General features: G+C 38.5%; 1 protein-coding gene across 1 annotated transcript; it reads right to left on the reverse strand.

Annotated features, from left to right (window-relative positions):
• Positions 1-2,715: 2,715 nt before the first annotated feature.
• Positions 2,716-18,725, reverse strand: stk17al (serine/threonine kinase 17a like). Its single transcript, XM_079871613.1, has 8 exons — positions 18,623-18,725; positions 18,260-18,408; positions 12,084-12,296; positions 7,601-7,745; positions 6,806-6,932; positions 6,419-6,467; positions 5,296-5,475; positions 2,716-4,216 (listed from the first exon to the last, which is right to left on the reverse strand). The coding sequence occupies exons 1-8, from the start codon at positions 18,722-18,724 to the stop codon at positions 3,964-3,966; spliced, it is 1,218 nt and encodes a 405-aa protein (XP_079727739.1). The 5' UTR covers position 18,725; the 3' UTR covers positions 2,716-3,963.
• Between the last annotated feature and the right edge of the window lie 1,383 nt (positions 18,726-20,108).

Raw genomic sequence — 20,108 nt, forward strand, 5'->3', positions numbered from 1 at the left:
ACAGGTTTGACACCTTATTATTATTATTATATGATATAATCAAATAAAATAAAAAGCTAAAGCACTGATCTAGCTTGTTTTGTTTGTACCAAAGTATTTAAACCTGCGATTGAGAACATTACCTGCCAAACCGACAGACTATTTTGTCTATGTTTCAGAACTTGTAAAAAAGGTTATTCTTCATCAGCTTCATAATGCCCTTCTGGCATCCACAGGTTATGTAACTCCAAAGGTGAGAGACTCAGACCACTGATCTGATGGATATTATGAGATTCCTCTTTGTTCCCATATGTTTTGAATTCCTGATCCCTTTCCGGAATTTTCCTTGTTACTGCGGCCCTCTGCTGTGGGGAATTGGAGGATGAGATTAGAGATGACATTTCAGAATGAGTTTCAGTTGCACCATAATCATGTCACAGTATGATGGAGGGCAGGGAAGCTGAGGAAAGTTTCAGAGATTAAACAAACTCAGGGCGGCCAATCGTTGCAGTGCGGCTCGTTTCATCATTATCAGAGATAGACAGTTCCTTTAACTTTAAGGAAAATACACTTTAATTGTTCTGCAGCACTTCCAACGGTATCTCACGACCAATTCGTACGAATTCGTACGAGTGATAAAAAAGTGGTTAATTCGTACGAATTCGTACGACCTCACTCGTACGAATTTGTACGATTTGTTTATACCCACGTGATGGGTAGGTTTAGGGGCGGGGTCAGGGGTAGGTCATTCGTATGAATTCATACGAATTGGGCAATTCGTAAAATATTTACGATTTAGCAAAAATCGTACGAATTCGTAGGCCTACGAGTGAGGTCATATGAATTCGTACGAATTAGCCACCTCGTAGAATTCGTACGAATTGCCGTGAGATCAGGCTGCACTTCATAGAACCTTCATAGAACCATCTCCCATTATGGGATCATTTTATGGATTTAGTTTTTTAATCCATTTTAATTCAATTTGATTAATTAAACAGCTCTTAAAAAATGTATCAGTATAGGGGGAAAAAAGAAATAACCCTTTAAACATGACATTCCTTGTTGTCATAAAGGATTCTTTAAAATTGAGTCAAGATTGAACCCCATTGAACCTTTTATTCTAAGTGCTTTTTTTATAATGAAAAAGCAGTACAATTTCAGCATGTCATTTCAACACTTTTATGTATATATCTGTATAATGCATACTGACATTATATCAATATAATATTGGCCACCATTATATTGGGAGTGAGTAGAAGTAATGCAGCATTGTTAGAAGGTGAAGACAGAAACAGAAGGAATGAAAAGAAAGGATAGGAAAGAGAATCAGTTCATCTGAAAAACAGCAATGCGTTCCTCTAATTCCCCTGGGAAATGGGAACTCCAGAGATCAGGGTGGGAGTGTGTATGTGCGTGTGCAGGAAGAATGCTAACATGCCGAGGAAGAACACATTAAAACAAGAATTATTGGCAGATGTCAATGTTGTCTAACCTGTGTGTGTGTGTGTGTGTTTGAGGAATGCAGGAACATGCTCCCTTCTTAAACACAGACTGGCATTTCCTGTTTGCGTATTTGAATATTCAGAGTAAAAGGCACATGTAAAGAAATGTTAGCTTTCAAAAACAACTTTCTTGAGAGTCCGGTAGAATGTCAGAGTAAACAGCACTATTTTTTCTATGTACTTCCAAAGTTCCCATTGTATACAACCTGTGACTGAGAGATGCGCATAAGAGTGAGTTCATTCAATATGACAAGCAGAACGAGTACGTCAAGGCAAATTTATAGAAAAAAAAGTTCTATTTTCCAGTCATTAATATTATACATTTTCCCTTTCCAACAATTGTTTAAAGCATGCCAGATGCTCCAGGGTAAGCCGAGTTCATGTCTCAACTAATAGTGATAGTAAGCTTGGCATCCAAATGCAGACACTACTGCCTCATTCTGAGGGAACACTGGCAAAGAGAATCACACCTTTCAAAGAAAATGATGGATTTTTCTCACAAAGTCATTTCAACTGGTTACCTCAGCCTCACAAGGTTAGGAAGACTACATGGAGGAAAAATATTTCATATTTTCCTGCAACCTTTCTGGTTGGTATGTGGAAACTTGATGCCTTAGTGTTAGTCCAATAAAGGAACATTTTGTACACTTTCTTTTGTTAATCTATCAGGAATGTATCATGAATATTTCTAAAACAAATAATAAAGAAATATTGAAAACTTCCATTACAAAAGTAAATCTATTAAACTTTTGAAATGGCTGCAGGGTTTTTGAATATACACTTCTATATACTGTATATCTATCTAAAAATTACTGAAAGCACTAAAAGTTTGTTTTTTTGAAAAATGTAAACAAAATCAACAAGGACACATTAAATAGATTATGAAGGACAAGACTTTTACACTGTTCTTTTTCAAATAAATGCTGTTCACAGCTTAAATGAAGCAGCACAACTAATCATTTTGAATTTCTTGAGCAGCAAATCAGCATATTAGACTATTTTCTGAAGGATCATGTGACACTGAAGACTGGAGTAATGTTGAAAATTCAGCTTTACCATCACAGGATTAAATTACATTTTAAAATTGTAATATTTCACAATATTACCGTTTTTACTGAATTTGATCAAATATATGCAGCCTTGAGGAGCATAAGAGACTTCTTACAAAAACAAAATCTTACCAACCCCAAACTTTTGAACGGTGTATATTAGAACATGTAAGCAAACAAGATTCTTCATAAGTTTAATACAAAATGATCATTTATTTTCTTCAATATCTTGCCAGGCATGCCAATAATACATATAAGTAGTCCGACTGGACACAAGTGCAAAGTTTAAGCACAACTGGTTAAAAAAAAAAAAAACTAAATTAATATTACAATTTATTTTCTCATTAATCATAAAATACCACAACTGTAGAAAAATAGTTTTTTTTACATTCTTTTTTTTAAAATAAAAAATATACAATTATCAAAGCCTTTTGTTATGTTGTGCTCTGCTCTTTTCAAAATGCAAACATCTCCCACAACTGTCTGAAACGCACAAATCCCAGAAAACCTTCTGAGTGGCCCTCAGTTATAAGCCCCACTCCATCACTGACGACTTGGAAAATTTACCTCACGATACCCTACCAGACACAACAACATACAGAATATATTAACAAGGCAAAAATGCCCCTTGAAAACAAAACAACGATACAAGATACAATGGTACATTTGTGCAATTATAGCAAACTTATGAATAACAGAAAAAGTGGTACAGAAATGGTGTGAGAAACCAAACAAACAGTGGTTGTGGATATGTATGACCATGCCATCTTGAACTACTTAAATGTGGTTGAGAAACTCGAGTATACATTTTTTTTTCCCCACCAAAAGTGCTAGAACAAAAGTAGTCTCTGAATCAGTTCTTTAAAATGCAGATGCCACTTCTAAAGAAGCAGAATGATGTCAAATCTACTGTTCTGAAGAAAGCAGTAGCGTCAGTTTTTCATTTCATAAAACGTTGATCCAATGAACAGCGGCGATAAATAAAACATCAGTCGATTCATCAGAGCTTTCCATTTCCTTCCTACAAGGCAGCAGGCGCTTCCTAGGGAGACTCCGACTTGAGTTTTGGACCAAGTACAGACAGCAGAAAAGGTTCAGTCCACTCTAAACGTATAAACAGTTTGTTCCTGTGCACTGATGAGTTAAGAACCTTGACCAAGAGCTAAAGTATGCTTTATTAAGGGCTTATAAAATCTCATTCAGATCTGTTGTAGACACACGCGCACACCTCTGTGGTCATAAGGGAGGTTGACTCACATTCACGTATCCTACACAAGACAACACAAAGACTTCACACGCACATACAAAGGTGCTGCAAACACTTGAGTAGACCGCCGCTGTCCAGTCCAAACTAGGCCGCACCGGTTCCAGTTCAGATAAGTCTTTCGGTCGGTAACACAGAGGCCCTCCGATTGGGCAATCGTGTCTGTCACTTAACACATGAGCTGTTGTTTTATCTCTGGACGGGATGGAAACGCCTCTGTGAAAATGAAAGTGTCCCGTCCGGTCTTCAGCTCCCCCTGGCCTGGGCAGGTGGGATATGAAGGGATGACAAGTTCTGGGGAAGGGACGGGACTCTCAGGCTCTGATTCGGATTGGCTGGCTTCTTGCTCGTCAACAGCGTTGTGATGAGGGTCGACCCTTAACCAGGGATGATTTAAACACTGTTCCACAGTTGCTCGTTTTCTAGAGAGAAAAAAGACTGTTAAACACTCAGACAGATTTTGTGTGTGTGTGTGTGTGTGTGTGTGTGTGTCAGATTGTACAACATGCATCTTAGGACTGGTGATAGACAGTGTTGACGTGTCGATCAAGTCACATTCTGGCATACAACTGAAATGACACTGTGCTAATATTGGGAGAAATGTTTTGCCAGGAAAAGAAAAACAAGTATATGTATAAATAAATTAAATAGAATAAGCCTATGAATGAATAAAATAGAATAAGCATAAAATGTAAAAAATAAATAAATATTTATGAATAAATAGTCTAGGGAAAAAAAATTAAGAAAATAAAACCAAATATTAGACAGGTATATTTATTTTATTTTCCAGAAATAAACTAAATAATAAATGAGAAAAATAAAGATTTTTTTAATTAAATTAAAATCAAATATACATGCACTTTGCTCACTGAGCAAAAACTGCAGATTTAGCCCTGTGGTGAAAACAAATAAAAGAATGTGCTTATTTGTACAATGATTAAAGCACATTAAAGTTCTCATTTGGTTTCTCCATCAGTTCTGCAAATATGAAGGACTATCGTTTAGGTTCCCAGGATTTTTCTTTTCCCAATTACTCACACACTAAGGAATTTTTCCACATAGCTTTAAGCTCTCCATTTTCCTCTCCTGCTTTCTCTGTGCCAATGATCTACAAGCATTAAATTTTATGGGGTGCAGATTATGGTCCTGGATCAGAGACTGTGCTACTATCAGTTCCCATAGAGCCATGATAGCGGCAGGTCTGGACTGCAATTAGTTACACCAACGGACCCCAAAAAAAGCTTCCACCATTCAGCAGTTGCAGCAAAAGAGCCAAGGGATGTGGGAAACCAGTAAGACTGCAAGGATCATTTCACTGTATATTCTAAACCAAGAGGCCATTACGCTTTAATGAGAGATTGAAGCATGAGATTACATGTCTGGGGCAGAGCCAACTAAAGCCACTATATCAATCAGGTTATGCAAGTTTGCCTAAACAAGACTGGAGCGGGACACTGTCATTCCACCTCCACACGGACGAATAGCAGCCAACTTCCCCTACCTGGGGTTTTTGAGGAGCAGTGACTGGATGAAATCCACGGCGAGGTCAGAGATGCCCTGAAAGACGTCCTGCGAGTAGTCCACGTTGACCTGGGAGATGTTCAGGAAGGTCTCCTGCTTTTCTTCTCCCAAAAAAGGTGACTCGCCTGTCAGCATCACGTAAGTCAGTACCCCAATGCTCCTGTAGGGGTAAAGCAGCAACACATCAGTATGGAGGAAAAACACACCATCAGATTTGACTTGACTTGACCATTTCAATTCACCCATTTCATCACCTGAGAGTAATCGTAAACCTAAAAATGACATATAAATTAACCAGCCCAAGCTGGTTTGCTGGTTTTAGTTGGTCTCCTAGCCTGGTTCGGCTGGTTTTAGATGGATTTTGGCCATTTCTCAGCTGGTCAGGCTGGGAGACAAACTTAAAACAGCTAAGACCAGCAAACCAGCTTGGGCTGGTTCAAGCATGTTTGCTTAGATCTTATAATCGACTGCGAACTTGCATTCACATCTGCCTCGATCCAATCAACAAACAACAGATAGAACCAAGTCCCGCCCTTTTTCTTTTTCAATAATCAGTGTCACACAGATGTATGTCAATATGGAAGATGGTTCACTACTTAAAATTTACCTCATGACCTTAAACTAAGGCAAGAATCATTTTTATGTTTACATTTATATTTTTGCTCATACTTGAGGTTTAGAGGTTTGTTCTAAATACTTAAATGACCAAAAGTAATATTGCTTGCCTAATTATGAGAGATAGGAAACTGTATGTTGTTTAAACACAGCAGAATGATGCAGGAAATGGAGACTGTGTGAGATGACCACCTTTTCCATCCAGTAAATGAGTATAAACGTTCTAGAGACTGTTCTAGATTATCAGTGGATTGTAAACGGATTGCACACATTGACTTTACCATGCTGATAACACTGACACTTATCGTACTACTGGATTACAGAAATGCTTCAAGGAACTTATATCTGCTTTTACAGGTTCATTTAACTAGATGTCGTCACAACGTTAAATTGCCTTTATATAACATTCATATGTGTGTCAAATACAATGAACAGATACTCTCTCTCACACACACCTGGACTCTGGACACTCAATAAGCTCAACTTACCACATGTCAGTAGCTGTGCTGATGGGCTCATAGTCCAGGATCTCAGGAGCTGAAGGAAAGAGAGAAACAAACGTCTCATAACCCTTCACATCACAGCTACACACACACCAAAAACAAAACAAAAACCTCAGGATCCAAGCACTCCCATACAAGTGTCAAAAACATCCTGCTGACACGCTGTTTCATGTTTGATCTTTCTACAGATTTTCAGTAACTGAGGTTTCGATCACGTGAAGTTTCACTAGTCCTACACAAGCTTTCATTCTACACCTCTTCTTCACTATACTGAGCTGACAAGTCTTCACCTTTACTCTGTATCTGGTTTTGCAGCAGTTATGCCATGCATGGGAGGGTTTGAGGTTTGCAAATGAGGGATGTCCGACTCACCCACATACTCGGGAGTGCCTAGGATCTCCCGTACCTCCGTCACGCTGTCCACCCGCCGAGACAAGCCAAAATCCACGATGCGGATGTCACCCAGAGGCTGAGCACTCGTCAACAGGATGTTCTGAGGCTGGAGAAGACATTACAAATGTGAGTGAAAGGAAACACTGAATAACACTTCAGACAGGAAAAAAACAAAACAAAAAAATATGCACTATAATAAAACATACTAGAACTAATCTTTTATTTAATTACTTTTTAAATGGATCTAAGTTGCATGTGAACAGTACCATTCTTTAACGCCCCATTAGCACCATTTATCAAGCAGTTTCAACCTCAAGTACACACATAATAAGTTCACTGACATCAAACAATCTTTTATACTGCACAAAACTAGCATGTGTGATGCCAGATTAGAGCCTTTTAAAACTTTTAGACACCAGGATAGGCATACTTGATGAAATTAGTAACATTACAATTAGTTTGAACCAGTGGGTGCCATCAGTAAACCGTGTTCAAACAGGTCTGGTTAATTATCTTAAATAAGAACTCTATCATAAGTAATTTAGTCGCATTACTATTGCAAATGTTATCTAACATTTTCGCCAACCTCATTTTAGTTCACACACGCACCACCTTCAAATGACAATAAAGGGGCAGCAGTCACGTTTTAGACCATGTAAGGGAGTCTAAGCTACAACAAAACTGTTCTAAAGTCAGTCAAAAAGATGTTGGTTGCATCATTATGATCAACGTGCAAAACACGAACATGCACATAGTACAATGCCCAACACTCACCTTAAGGTCCAAATGAACTACGTTGTTTTGATGGAGACAGGCCACGCCCATCAGAATCTGCCTGGCCAATCGGATGACATCTTTCTCTGTGAAGGCCTCATCATTATCGGCAACACACTGGTTAAAAATTTCACCTCCTGCAGCACTGAAAGACAAAGATTGCGAGTGTGTTAAAATTTAGATCTCAAATTTTACACTCTCACATATTACATAACCTAATTGATTCCAATTCAAAAAGTAGCATTTTATGGAAAAAATAAATCCTATCTATGATTAGAGACACCCTAAAAGAGAAACACATCCTCATGCAATCATCCTAAAACGGTCTCAAACATGATGGTGAGATGTGTCATTGTCCCATCTGATATCAGCATTTGACAGATCAAGCATCTAACAGAGCTCAATAAAACAACTCATAGAAATCACCCTGAAATCAATAGTACACAGGTTACATGGTTCAAACAACTCTACGTGGGTGGTGTATCAATGCCAGGTGTTTGCGCTCATTTCTATACATAATAATTAGCCATCTTCTTGGAGAGGCCCAATTATAAAGTTAGTGGAGACTTCAGGGTAACAGCAAAGGGGGTGGAACTTCATCCTTGCGTAACCGTGGCGAGGGTTACCATGACCATGAGGATTTGCAGGCGGATACTCCTTTGGGCGATGAAAGAAAATCAGGACCATGTGTAGTGAATTTCAGGCCGCACACAAACGCTCTCTCCCATAGACACTCATGTAGATGCTTTTCATCTACAGTGTAGAGTCTTGGATGTATTCGTTTGTGTGGTGTCTGTTACATAACAGTTGAATCCAGCTGTATAAATAAGGGATTCTGGGTATTGCTTATCAGATGAGCCACTAGAGGCTTATAAAGTGAGGACACTGGGATATTGGGAACCTTTCAGCCCCCTTTAAATCAAACATCACAAAAACTTACGCTCTTCACTCTAATAGAATAAACCCTCCACTCTAAATTCCCCCGAAGTCAGCGTCTTCTAAAGTAACATCAGAAAAACAACCCAAAGAGGTCTGTTAATGCTCACATGTGAAGGGATCAAATCCTCACTGCCTTTCATGGATGGAAAAAAACATGTTTTGGTTTCGTAGTGCGTGTGAGGCAGAACATTTTAAAGCATCTATGAAGTGGCTCTGTGGACTGACGCAGATTTATGATTGACCCAAGAAGAGCAGTGGTTGAGTAAATCGCACGCTTACAGGCTGGTGGATGTTGACGTCCCATTTTCATTCACTTCACCTGATCAAACGGCTGCTGCTCTTGTAAATGAGATGATGAAAACCAAGACCGAGGTTTTAAGCCATGAGAATGTGGAGCAAAGGCAAAGATTCGCTGCTCAAATAAACTTCCTTTTCTGGAACAGAAAGGAGGACAAAAATATGCTCATCTGCAACCCAAGACCACCAAGAGCACCGTTCCCCTCTCATGAGAGGATGAGAACTAGTACTCTGACTTGAAGCATCTTGCAAAATATGCAAAGAATGCGCTCCAACGGAAATTTATCTAAATACAAGTGACTAAAAAAACACATTTGTAGAAAACCGTGATTCACTTCTATGATTTAGGATGGCTTGGATACATACCTACTGTGGACTGCAGCTAATCTTAGAAAACTGCTTTCGCACCAAACAACTGGAAACAAATTCGACAAACGGTCCAAAACAAAAGCTCTAGTGAAAAAGCTCCATTAGTTGTGTAGCGAAGATAAAAACCATTATTACTACCAATACCAGATACACCATAAATTAAGGGGTTTTAAGGATGATATCCCTTGATAATCCCTTAATTTATGGATAATCTGGTATTGGTACTAATAATTATTTTGTTTGGGAAGATCAGAAAATCCCCACAGCAAATGAAGCATATGCTCAATGTCTTAAAAAATAAAAACTTTCCATGTTGCTCAAACTATCCCAAAAAGCAAAAGCTGTCAAATCTCCATAAATGCCAGATGTCTTGTCTCTCTGGCTTTAACAGAGGCAGTGGGACACTGTAAATCTGCATCTGTCAAAAGGACTTAAGCCACCACTGAACGGTCCATTTCAGACTTCTGAGGGCTTTTGATCAAGCAGATGAGGAAAACGAAGAAGCAGGTGATGAAGATGAACACTTGCAACAAAGAGACTTACATAAGAGCTTTCCTAGAAAGATGTCAAACGCTGGACTAAGGGAGGGCCCCATTTCGTTTCGTTTAAAGAATGAAAAACATTGCCACAGGTAGAGTAACTCAACTAACGTTTCACATTTTCCAAGGACCATCACTTCCGAGTGAAACTCAGCTATGGTGTTGTAGGTGGATGCTAGCGTGTTTTTATGGCCCAAAACAAGACCTAAAATCTCTATTCTGGTCACTAGATCCTTCAGTGTAAATGTAGACTGCTTAAAATTACAAACAATAGTCAAAACAAGAAGAATCTATAAACACTGCATTAAATCCTCTTCCTGGCTGCATGACTTCTAGTTAGGCCTGTTACTTGATGAGTGGCCTTAGAAAAAGCAGTGGCTAGTGTGTTCGTGTAAGAGTCAGTGCTAGCATTTAACCGCAAAATTTGTGTGTAGTGTCTGAATGTTTGGTAAATGTAATTATGACCTTTTTTATTGTCAGTCTTACAATAGCATGGGTTTTAACTTTAAATGGCAGAGAATGGCGAGAATTCGGTTTGTTTCTGACAACAGAGGATGTGGTGATGGCATTGCACATGCAAGTGTGAGTACGTCGCAGCTCTGCTTTTAGAAGAAAAGCCACAGGAAATGGAAATTGAAGTGTCTCTTTCTGTCTGTCTCTCTTCGGTTTAACTGGTGTCTACTGCTAAACCTTCCCACATCAAGTTTAAGGATTTAACTAACAGAAAACCAGGGCAAAAACAATTACCCTAACAAACCAGACATACTGTAAAAGCACTGACACGCATGCATGCAAAACAAGAGAAAAGTCAGGCCATTTTTTTTATATTACAATATTTTATGATGAATATGTAATTAATTTATATAGAAACATAAATGGGATTTTTATGTTTATTTATTTATATATAAATACTATAATTGGGCCTATATATAATGTGTAAACAGACAAACTAGACCATGACTTCACACAGACCTTAACTGCGCTTGCACAACAATTAAAACACAAGAAGCGTTACCTTCCTTATAAGGTAAACTTACTCCACAGGTTGTCTACACACACACAATGTGCTTGCATGTGATAGATTGATATACAGCTGTCTCTACAGAGGAAGTTGCTTAGCAGTGTGGAGCAAGTGGGCTGATTTTTTTTTGGTTTTTTTTTTGTGGCAAGTTACCTTTGAGAGAGAGCAGATGTAATCTACCAATTCTCAAAACCTCCGTCATTCGACACGTCAGCATCCTGCCTCGCTATACAGATCAATGCACACAATGCGCAAAAAACAGGCTGTTGATTTTATGCAGAATTTGCAATAAGACAGTCGGGGGAAAAACCATGAAATGCCTTCAAAAAATTAAGAGGAAAAAAATAAGGGAGATTCAAATGATAGAGCACGAAAAGCATTTCAAACTTAACGACCTGTCATTTCCTCCTCATTAATGAACTTTATCAGCTACTGTGTTACAGCAAAAGCTAAAATAGTGTGATTACACTTCAGCTGACAATGAAGTGTTAAATTAATAATTCACTCCCCCCCCCCCAAAATGTTTTTATTGTACACAAAAGCAGAAATTTAGAAGAACGTGCTGGTTGCTCTTTTCCATTTAATCACAATGAATCGGGACTGGAGTTTTGAAGCTTTAAAAACCTTCTCATTTAGTGTTCCACAATGAAAGCCATATGGGTTTGGAGCAATGTAAGGGTGTGTAAATCATAGCTGTTTTTATTCTTGGCTAAAGTAATCTTGTAGGGGAGTAATGAGGTGAATTTAGGTTATCAATGCTTTATATTAAAAGCTGTGAAACTCACATAGCTTGTCATTTTTTGGTCAGGCCTGCTGAACTTAAGCAGAAAATGACAAGGCAAAGGAAACAGATTGGCAGTTGCAGATTGGTCAGGAAAAACTGCCCTCTCCTTGGGCTGAGAAGCGTTCGAATTTGACGTTTCACAAGGGGCAAACACAAGAACACCACATTCTCACTTGGGAAATTATACATTAATTCATTTTTTTTTTTTTTTTGGTTATTGTAATGGAACTTTCAGCTCACTCAGCTAAGAAAGAACTAGCTCAATGTGGTCTGTGGTAACAGAAAGGTACAGACAAACACAAGCTCCAAATATAAACGCTTCCAAACAACAGAGTTATGAAAAAAAAAATCCTTTTTTTGATTTGCCCGTTGGGCCATTACTTTATGCCTCTAATTCTAATCTTCAAAAGCCCTGGTGACTTGGAATAACAAAATTACAGTGCACAACGTCCAAGACATCATAAAACACTCCGCATTACGCTTAGCTTTCACGGTCAGGGAATGTCACTACATAACTGCGATTATGTGTCTTACCACTCTAATACGAGGATGATCTCTGTGGTGGTCTCATAGACCTCGTGCAGTGCCACCACATAGGGACTCGTCTCCGCCGACTCCAGCACCGCGATCTCGTTCAGAATGTCGCTGCGGCAGTCCTGACCCTTACGCCTTTTCCTCAGGAACTTTGCAGCATGCTCCTTGCCAGTAGTCTTCTCCACACACTTCTTCACTACTGCAAACTTGCCCCTGCGTGCACACAAACATACACACAAGAGTGATTAAATAAACAGCTTGGGGAATGTTTAGGGAATGAGAAGAGGAAATCAAAATATAAACACTTTGAATGATGACATTCACGTTGTTCTATTAAACATGAGCTTTTATTACACAGCGTTCCAGAACAATTGCACATCTGTATATTTAATATTTATATTACATTTAATTGCATAATTTGTTAAGTTTTATTTTTTATTTAAATAATTGATTTTAGAAAAAAGCAATGAAATGTTTAGTTTAATAAATGTAAAAATATGAAATATACATGTATAATAAATTATAATTTATAAAACTGGTTCATAAAGTTAGTTAGCATGGTGATAAGACGTGGTTGCAGTCTTGCAGAGTGTTGCAGACTGATAAGTCACTGATCTGTCATTTTTTAAAAACGGTGAATCTTTGACTAAAAATGAAATAAATATTGGCTTTATTTTCAAATGCATGACGTTAAAGTGCAAGTCATACGGACTACTTTTATCAAAATTTTCAGTCTTTTTTGGACCTTAACAGCTGTTGGTCATGATCTGATGCAATGTCAAAAAGCTGCAAGAAGATTCTTAAATTCTTTTCTACTGATAAATAACAGCCTACAGGTTTGGCCAACATAAGGAAGCAAAAAATGTGTGATGTTTACTACATGCAAAGTAGAACATCCTTGTATTCTTTCTCAACCCGTCAATTTCACAATTTTCATGATCACTCACTCCCTCCCTCCTCCCTTCTTCGTTTTTAACGAGAGCCTGACACCTAAATGATAAGACTGACAGTTGGAGCTGTCCAAGGCCTCTAACACACACACAGGCTCATTCACACTGATTTCCTGCTGCCTCTCTCATCTGACCTCCCAACGCCTCATCTATCAGTCAAAAGACACACAGGGTGCTGCACACATAGAAAGAACAGGCCTGTCAGCGTAGGCATTCTCTTGTTTGACTGCGAGAAGGACAAATGGCTCTTAACCACACCTCCTCTCCAGGCCATATCATTAAGAGACACCAGTTTGTGTGTGTGGTAGGGACCCTAACAGACAGACCACCCACTCTTCCAACACTCCTCTATTGAGAGTCAATGGTGTCCACTCCTGCCACCGTCTAGTTCAGCCAATGACCAAACACGGCACTAACAAACAAAATACAGCCCCCCAGTGACCTCTCCTCTATCCACTGCTTGTCTCTTCCCATCTACATCTCCATTAACAGCCTACTTAAAAGTTTGACACGAACACGCAAAAACGCAGGTGGACAATAAAACATTCAGGATGGAGCTTCCAGTTGTCAAGTCAAAGACCTAATGAAATGCCCAAGCGAAGCAGTCCTTCCTGTGTTGACATTTGCTGCTGAACAAAGTCAGGGAAGGACTTATGAAGGAGTTAACCATTCCAAAAAATCAGTATAAAACAAATATATACACTAAAATAATTTATTGAAAAAAAATGCATGCATAACTAAACAAATAACAAAAACAAATAGGCAGGGGAGGGAACACATTGTAGAGAACATGAATGATTCGTAAATTGCAATATATTTGCCAACTTTCCTACAAGAAAAAGACTATTTTAATATCTCCATCTACTAAATATAAATTATATTTTTCTGGCCACAGAAAATTTACTTTAATTTCATGGGGTGTTTAAAAAGCTTTTGTTGTTTGGTCTTGCTGTTAACAATTCCCATGATTGCAGAACACTTAAAATCCTCTGAAAATTCCCAAGGGTACAAGCCAAAATCCATCCATTGCCAGCGTTGTAGTGGTTTTCCTGCTAAACGTGAGTGTGGTTGGCAGGGTCGAGGTGAAGCGAGCACGTTCCAGCGTCTGAGCTCAGAACAGTCACAATACAGAGTTCAAATGGAGCCCAAGAACCGCATGTGATGATGCCAACTCTCAGAACAACCCTGTTGTTCATTAGTTCAGCATGTGAGGAAATTGTTGTGAACAATTATTATTATTTTTTTTAAACTGTCCAGACATTAAATAATGAAGTGTACAATTTCTGAATTGCAAACACAACCATAAAGCATTAGACTGAGAGGTAACAAGGTCAAAGGGCATCACTTAGCTGCCATAATTCTGCCAAGCTCACATTTCTTTTGCCCTCTTTCTCAGAGCAGGTCTGAAGGGTCAGGAGCCAAACTATCTATATATATCTATCTATATATATATATATCTATATATATATATATCTATATATATATATCTATATATCTATATATCTATATATCTATATATCTATATCTATATCTATATATATATATATATATTTTTTTTTTTATATAAATTCATAAAAATACATAAAAAAAAAAAAACGGTAAAAGTGATTAAATTATTTAAATAAAGAAAATTTTGCGGTTTTACACCCTCCCTCACAATAAAATTCAACTTTGTTCATCACTCCACAAAGCACCAAAGATGAATAAGAAATCAAAATCCCATAATACTTTGAAACATCCATTTTCTCTACTTATAAATGGTCAGACTCAATCTAAAACAATGACTCTCAAAGGGTAGGAAATGTACATTCATTTTTAAAGATGACCTATATACTGGAGGTTAAACTTCCTGTGTAAAAAAAAAATCACACCATCTTCTCTTTCACTGTCTGTCTGTCTGTCTGTCTGTCTGTCTCCATTTCTCAGTTTCATTCTTATGCCCAGATGGTAGAAACATGTCTACTTTTGAGAGTCAAAGAATGGATAAACATTTAAAGACCAAAATCATGCACGTGTGCATGAAGACACAAACACAAAACCATTTAGACACTAAGATATATACAATCTCAATCCGTTATTAAAGGGAAATCATACAACCCCATTATTAAGTGAAAGACTGCAACACATGCACAGCTGGCCTGTCTGCTACTGGTATGGCAGAAGGCTCAGTCAGCATCCCAGAATTCTGCAGTAGAACATTCCTCACTCAGACCACCTCGGATAGAGGATCACTGATTCTTAGCTGAACTCATGAACTTTATTGGTTTCCTGAGGATAAAAAGTGCAGATTAACAAAACAGCCGCACAGCGAGAGAGGAAAAAAAAAAAAAAAAGTGTCAAGTTTCATGAAAAAAAATAGCTGAGAAAACATGAATGAAGTCAATGGAAAGCTTCTGAAAAAGGGGTGCTAGGACTGATGATGCATTTATGAAGGTATGTGTGGATGAAGTTCCTCAAATAGATTATATTTTGGTGCATGATTCGAGATGGGATTTTGAAGGTTGGGGTTAAAGTCATTTTTGGATACTCTGGAGGAGCTCCAAAGATGATATGCTTAAAAATACCCTCTAATCTCATCGAACTGGGACACAACTCATAAGAACTTTAATGAACTGGGACATCCACTACACTGTATGATGGGTAACTGGCAGATATTCAAGTGGAACGGACAAGTTTATTTGGTGGATTTCAGCATCCCGCATTTTGTCACACTGTCCATTTCCACACCAGTGATGACTTTGGGTACATAAAGCATTAAATGAGAACAAGCACTACTGTTATAAATCAGAAGGATTCCAAAATATTGTGGAAGAAAATGACTGGAAATGGAAACTGACCTAAACACGACATAACTAAACTGATCCTTCCAAATAAACAAACAAGTTGTCTGGGAACAAACTTTGGATTTTATCTAGCTGAATAACACAGAAATTGCTGTTGGAGTTTTGTATCAAATCAATGGAGTGCTGACAACAGGGCCAGATGGTTTGGCCATTCAGTAAGACGAGTACATTCAGCAACACAGAAGGAACATTTTACAGTCTACGTTGTACTGACTCCAGTGGGATGTGTGGAAGTGTGTGCACAAAGTAAAATCTAGGCCAACATGTATGTTATGGTCATCGGGAGTGCTAAAGAATGAATTTAAAAGCTGGCCTGTCACTAAAAAGAGATTTTCGTTTAAACTACGGTGGCTGAGAGAGTTCAACGTGCTGCAACTGAAGAAAACAAACGCAAACTAATTAAGAAAACATCTTTTCAGAAAACTCAGTTTCACAACACGTGTGCTCCAAATACTCACAACACAGCCAAATACAGAAACGCACTGCAAATAGCACAGACCACAACGGAAACGTTTCCAGAGGACCCCAATAAGTGACGAACCCGGCTGGGACATGCATGAAACTGATGAAGATGTTTTCTTAATTTGCAGGTGTTTTTCTATTTGCATTTGTTTACTTCAGTTGCAGCGCGTTGAGCTCTATAGGCCACCGTAAAAATCACAAGACAAGCTGACCCGCTGAGCTCAGTGTAAATATCTTTGCTGCAAAGCAACGGTCACATGTTTACATAAAAACGATGTATGTCAATATATGATAAAGAAAAAGAAGGGAAAGGATGAAATCAGATTAGGTTACGCTGAAGGAATGCAAGATATTTGTGTGACCGCCGCCTTCTGCCTACCTAATCTCAACATCAATATCCACCAACATCTGCATTCCTCCAATGCTCATTCAATTCACCACTATGGTAAGCAGCTTGCCTTGTGACTCATGCATAGTGTTTTGTGCACTTTAATTACAGGAAAAACTTGGGATTTACTCATGCCTTAGGATCCTCACATCTCTTGTAGTGTGGAGCCAAACATAAAACGTTTCAGAGAGAACCAAATGCCAACTAAATCCAGTCCAAATCGAGACATTTTACAACCCAATCCACAAATTACCCATCAAATTGGGTTAAATGATGCGGAATGGCAGTGAGAATTAAAATCCAGCAACTTGGAAAAAGTTCACCTAAAGCCAGCAGATACAGACCATGCAATTGTCAACAAGCACAGCATGCGTTTAACTCTAAATGAACACATCTGTCCAAGAGAAAACAAATCTGCGTGGTCAAACGATACCATCTTGTCTATAATTAGTCAGTGGAGCGTTAAAGAACAATGTCACGGCAAGCAGCGCTATATCCATCACACATGGGCCCCGTGCGGCTCTGAATTAACATGTTTTAAATTCTTTGTTTACTTGAGAAAACACACTGAAAGGATCCAAGTCTTATTCTCAGGCACGAGGGGCACCCCTGGAAAATGCCAATAAGAATGTTAAGTGGTTCAGAGTTCACTTTTGATTGATTTATCAGGATGAATAGAATATTTTGAATCCATTCACTAAGCAATTCAGTATGATTCGTTCAGTTTCCCTTTTCTACGCATTATATTGTTACCAGTAGGTGGCGACAAGCCAATTTGTATGTAATGATCGAGACATTGAATCTTTTATTCAACCTATTCGTTCACGACCGAATAGCAAAATTTGTGTCTACAGATTGACTAAAACAAACATCATAAGCTTTTCCCACACAAGTAACCACAAAGAGATGCAAATTTTAAAAAATATATTTTTTAAATTCTAAATAACACCTTCAGGTTAATACAACTCTTCATAATAATTGATTTAAAACACTGACTCGCTCAATGATTCCCTCTTTGATTTGCGTTATTTTTGCAGACTGGAAAAATTCACTAAAGCAATTATGCGCTACACAAAACTTGGTGAACAAAAACATGCATGCATGTTAAGTGAACGACAACGATTGGTTTTTGAAGGAAACAATAGGCTACTAATTCACCTGATTGCTCCACCTGCTGGTCTACGCTGCAGGTAAACTAGAACGGTCCCGTTATAATAAACGCAAAGGTGTAGAAGTGCGTGATAAACATTTTCGTTTTTTCATAAATGCATGTCGTTCGTTACAGTATTGACAAGCTACAATAAGGGCTAAACATCCATCCAGTTGATCCTCAGATTACACGTGCGGGAGCCAAACAAACCTAGTTTGGCTTCCAGCTGGCGGTGATTCACTCCCCCAATTAATTCTAACGCCGGTTCCCAAGTTTGTGAAACTGCCTGCGGGGATATGACTACATGCCTTATACACATTTTGATCTTTTAAACACGATAGCTCGTTTATACAGTAGATAATCCACAATGTTTTTTTTTTTACCTGCCAAGCTCTCTGCCGACCAGATCATAGGTGTTCTTGAAGGGGTCGGTCCTTATCCGAGTGCGAATCTTTGTGACCATTCCGTTCCTGTTCATCATTGTGCTTTTTTTTCCGTTACAGTCCTGCTGCGGGATAATACCTTGAGTTCTCTGGAGTAGAAATATAAAGCTTTAGTCCATCAGGTCACTATCATAGAGCGCTATTCAAGCCAATTGCGGTGGGAAAAATGATGATGCTTAGAGAAATTAACTGTTGCAGAGGCAAAATTTCACAAGAAATATTCCCTTGCCACTACAGGTTTATCACAGCGTTCGATGTGGTGCAAATGTTCTAAAGCTACTGTACAGTTTCCAAAAAACTCACAGAACTTGCTAAGAACCGCAACAGATCGCCCGTATGCCAACGTCCAAGCAGCGGTAACTCAGTTTGAGAATGCGGACAAACATTCCCAAGCACAAGGCTCATCACAAACCCCGCCCCTTAAGAGGCGGCCAATGGGGGAGCGTAGCATTTGTGAAATGGGCTGCCGTTCTGAAAGTGAAGTCAAGTATGAAATAGGCAGATCCATGAAATAATAATAATAATAATTCAAAGCACAAATCTGGAAAATATCTACACAATAAATGTGGATGTACTGATACACCCATAAAAATACATTTATATACATGTAGGCCTATTTAGAATATTTTAGTTTTTTTTTTTTCCAGGTAAATATATTTAGTCATTCTTTGTATATTGTAAAATACAAAACATTATCCATATATATATATATATATATAGACATTTGGAGGTTGGTTTCAACTACATTTTGGAAAATATATTTCTTTTATATGACATTTTTTAAATTATATAGCCTATACAACAAATAGTAATATGATTCAAATATATTTTGGCCCCATATTTATTTATCTATTGCTTTGTGAGAAAATTAGCACTAAAACATATTTTTCTCCCCTCCTCTCTCATTGCACACTCAAAAAAAATCTTTCTTTTTAAATTTGTTCACTCATCTCAAAGTCTGTTGATTCCCTTGTTGTCACATGGCAACCAAACACACAGTGCCCTACCTTGACTTGCCTCATACTTTGACACACACACACACACACACACACACACACACACACACACACACACACACACAGACACAGACACAGACACACACACACACAGACACACACACACACACACAGACACACACACACACACACACACACACACACACACACACACACACACACACACACACACACACACACACACACACACACACACAGTTTTTTGGTATCTGCCAAAACCAATTACCTAATGAGTGTCAGGATTCTTGTCATACCAGCTGGCTTCAAACCTCACCCTCTCTCACTCCCTGCTGCCACTAATCTCTGTTTTTAGTTTCATACTTTCTCTAGGTGACTTGCTTGTGTGTGTGTGTGTGTGTGTGTGTGTGTGTGTGTGTGTGTGTGTGTGTGTGTGTGTGTGTGTGTGTGTGTGTGTGTGTGTGTGTGTGTGTGTGTGTGTGTGTGTGTGTGTGTGTGTGTGTGTGTGTGTGTGAGAAATAACTTTCATAAACAGTTTTGGTATCCAGGTAATACAGAGCAGACTAGGATGGATGGATGGATGGATGGATTTCATTTCTGTTTTCAGTGTGTTCATGTGCTGCAGTCCAGATTGTGTTTCTTCAAACCACAAATGTGTGATCAGTTTAAAACCAAAGAGCCATGTGGCCGTGCGACAGCATAAATAGAAGTAAGAGAGCAAGAGAGAATGGAATGGGAAGAAGATTGAGTTTAATGAGAAAAGGGCATTCCTGCATTTGTTTGTCTGCCTCTCAGGATTATGTAAGGCTGTTTTG

This window comes from Squalius cephalus (genome assembly GCF_949319135.1).
Source record: "Squalius cephalus genome assembly, chromosome: 1".
Classification (NCBI taxonomy): domain Eukaryota; kingdom Metazoa; phylum Chordata; class Actinopteri; order Cypriniformes; family Leuciscidae; genus Squalius; species Squalius cephalus.

Coding starts and splice junctions, on each gene's coding strand:
- stk17al (XM_079871613.1), bottom strand. CDS start 18,724: ATGAGCCTTGTGCTTGGGAATGTTTGTCCGCATTCTCAAACTGAGTTA. Junction 12,297..18,259: donor GTCGGCAGAGAGCTTGGCAG/GTAAAAAAAAAA, acceptor GTGTGCACGCAG/GGGCAAGTTTGCAGTAGTGA. Junction 6,468..6,805: donor AGGCACTCCCGAGTATGTGG/GTGAGTCGGACA, acceptor TCTTTCCTTCAG/CTCCTGAGATCCTGGACTAT.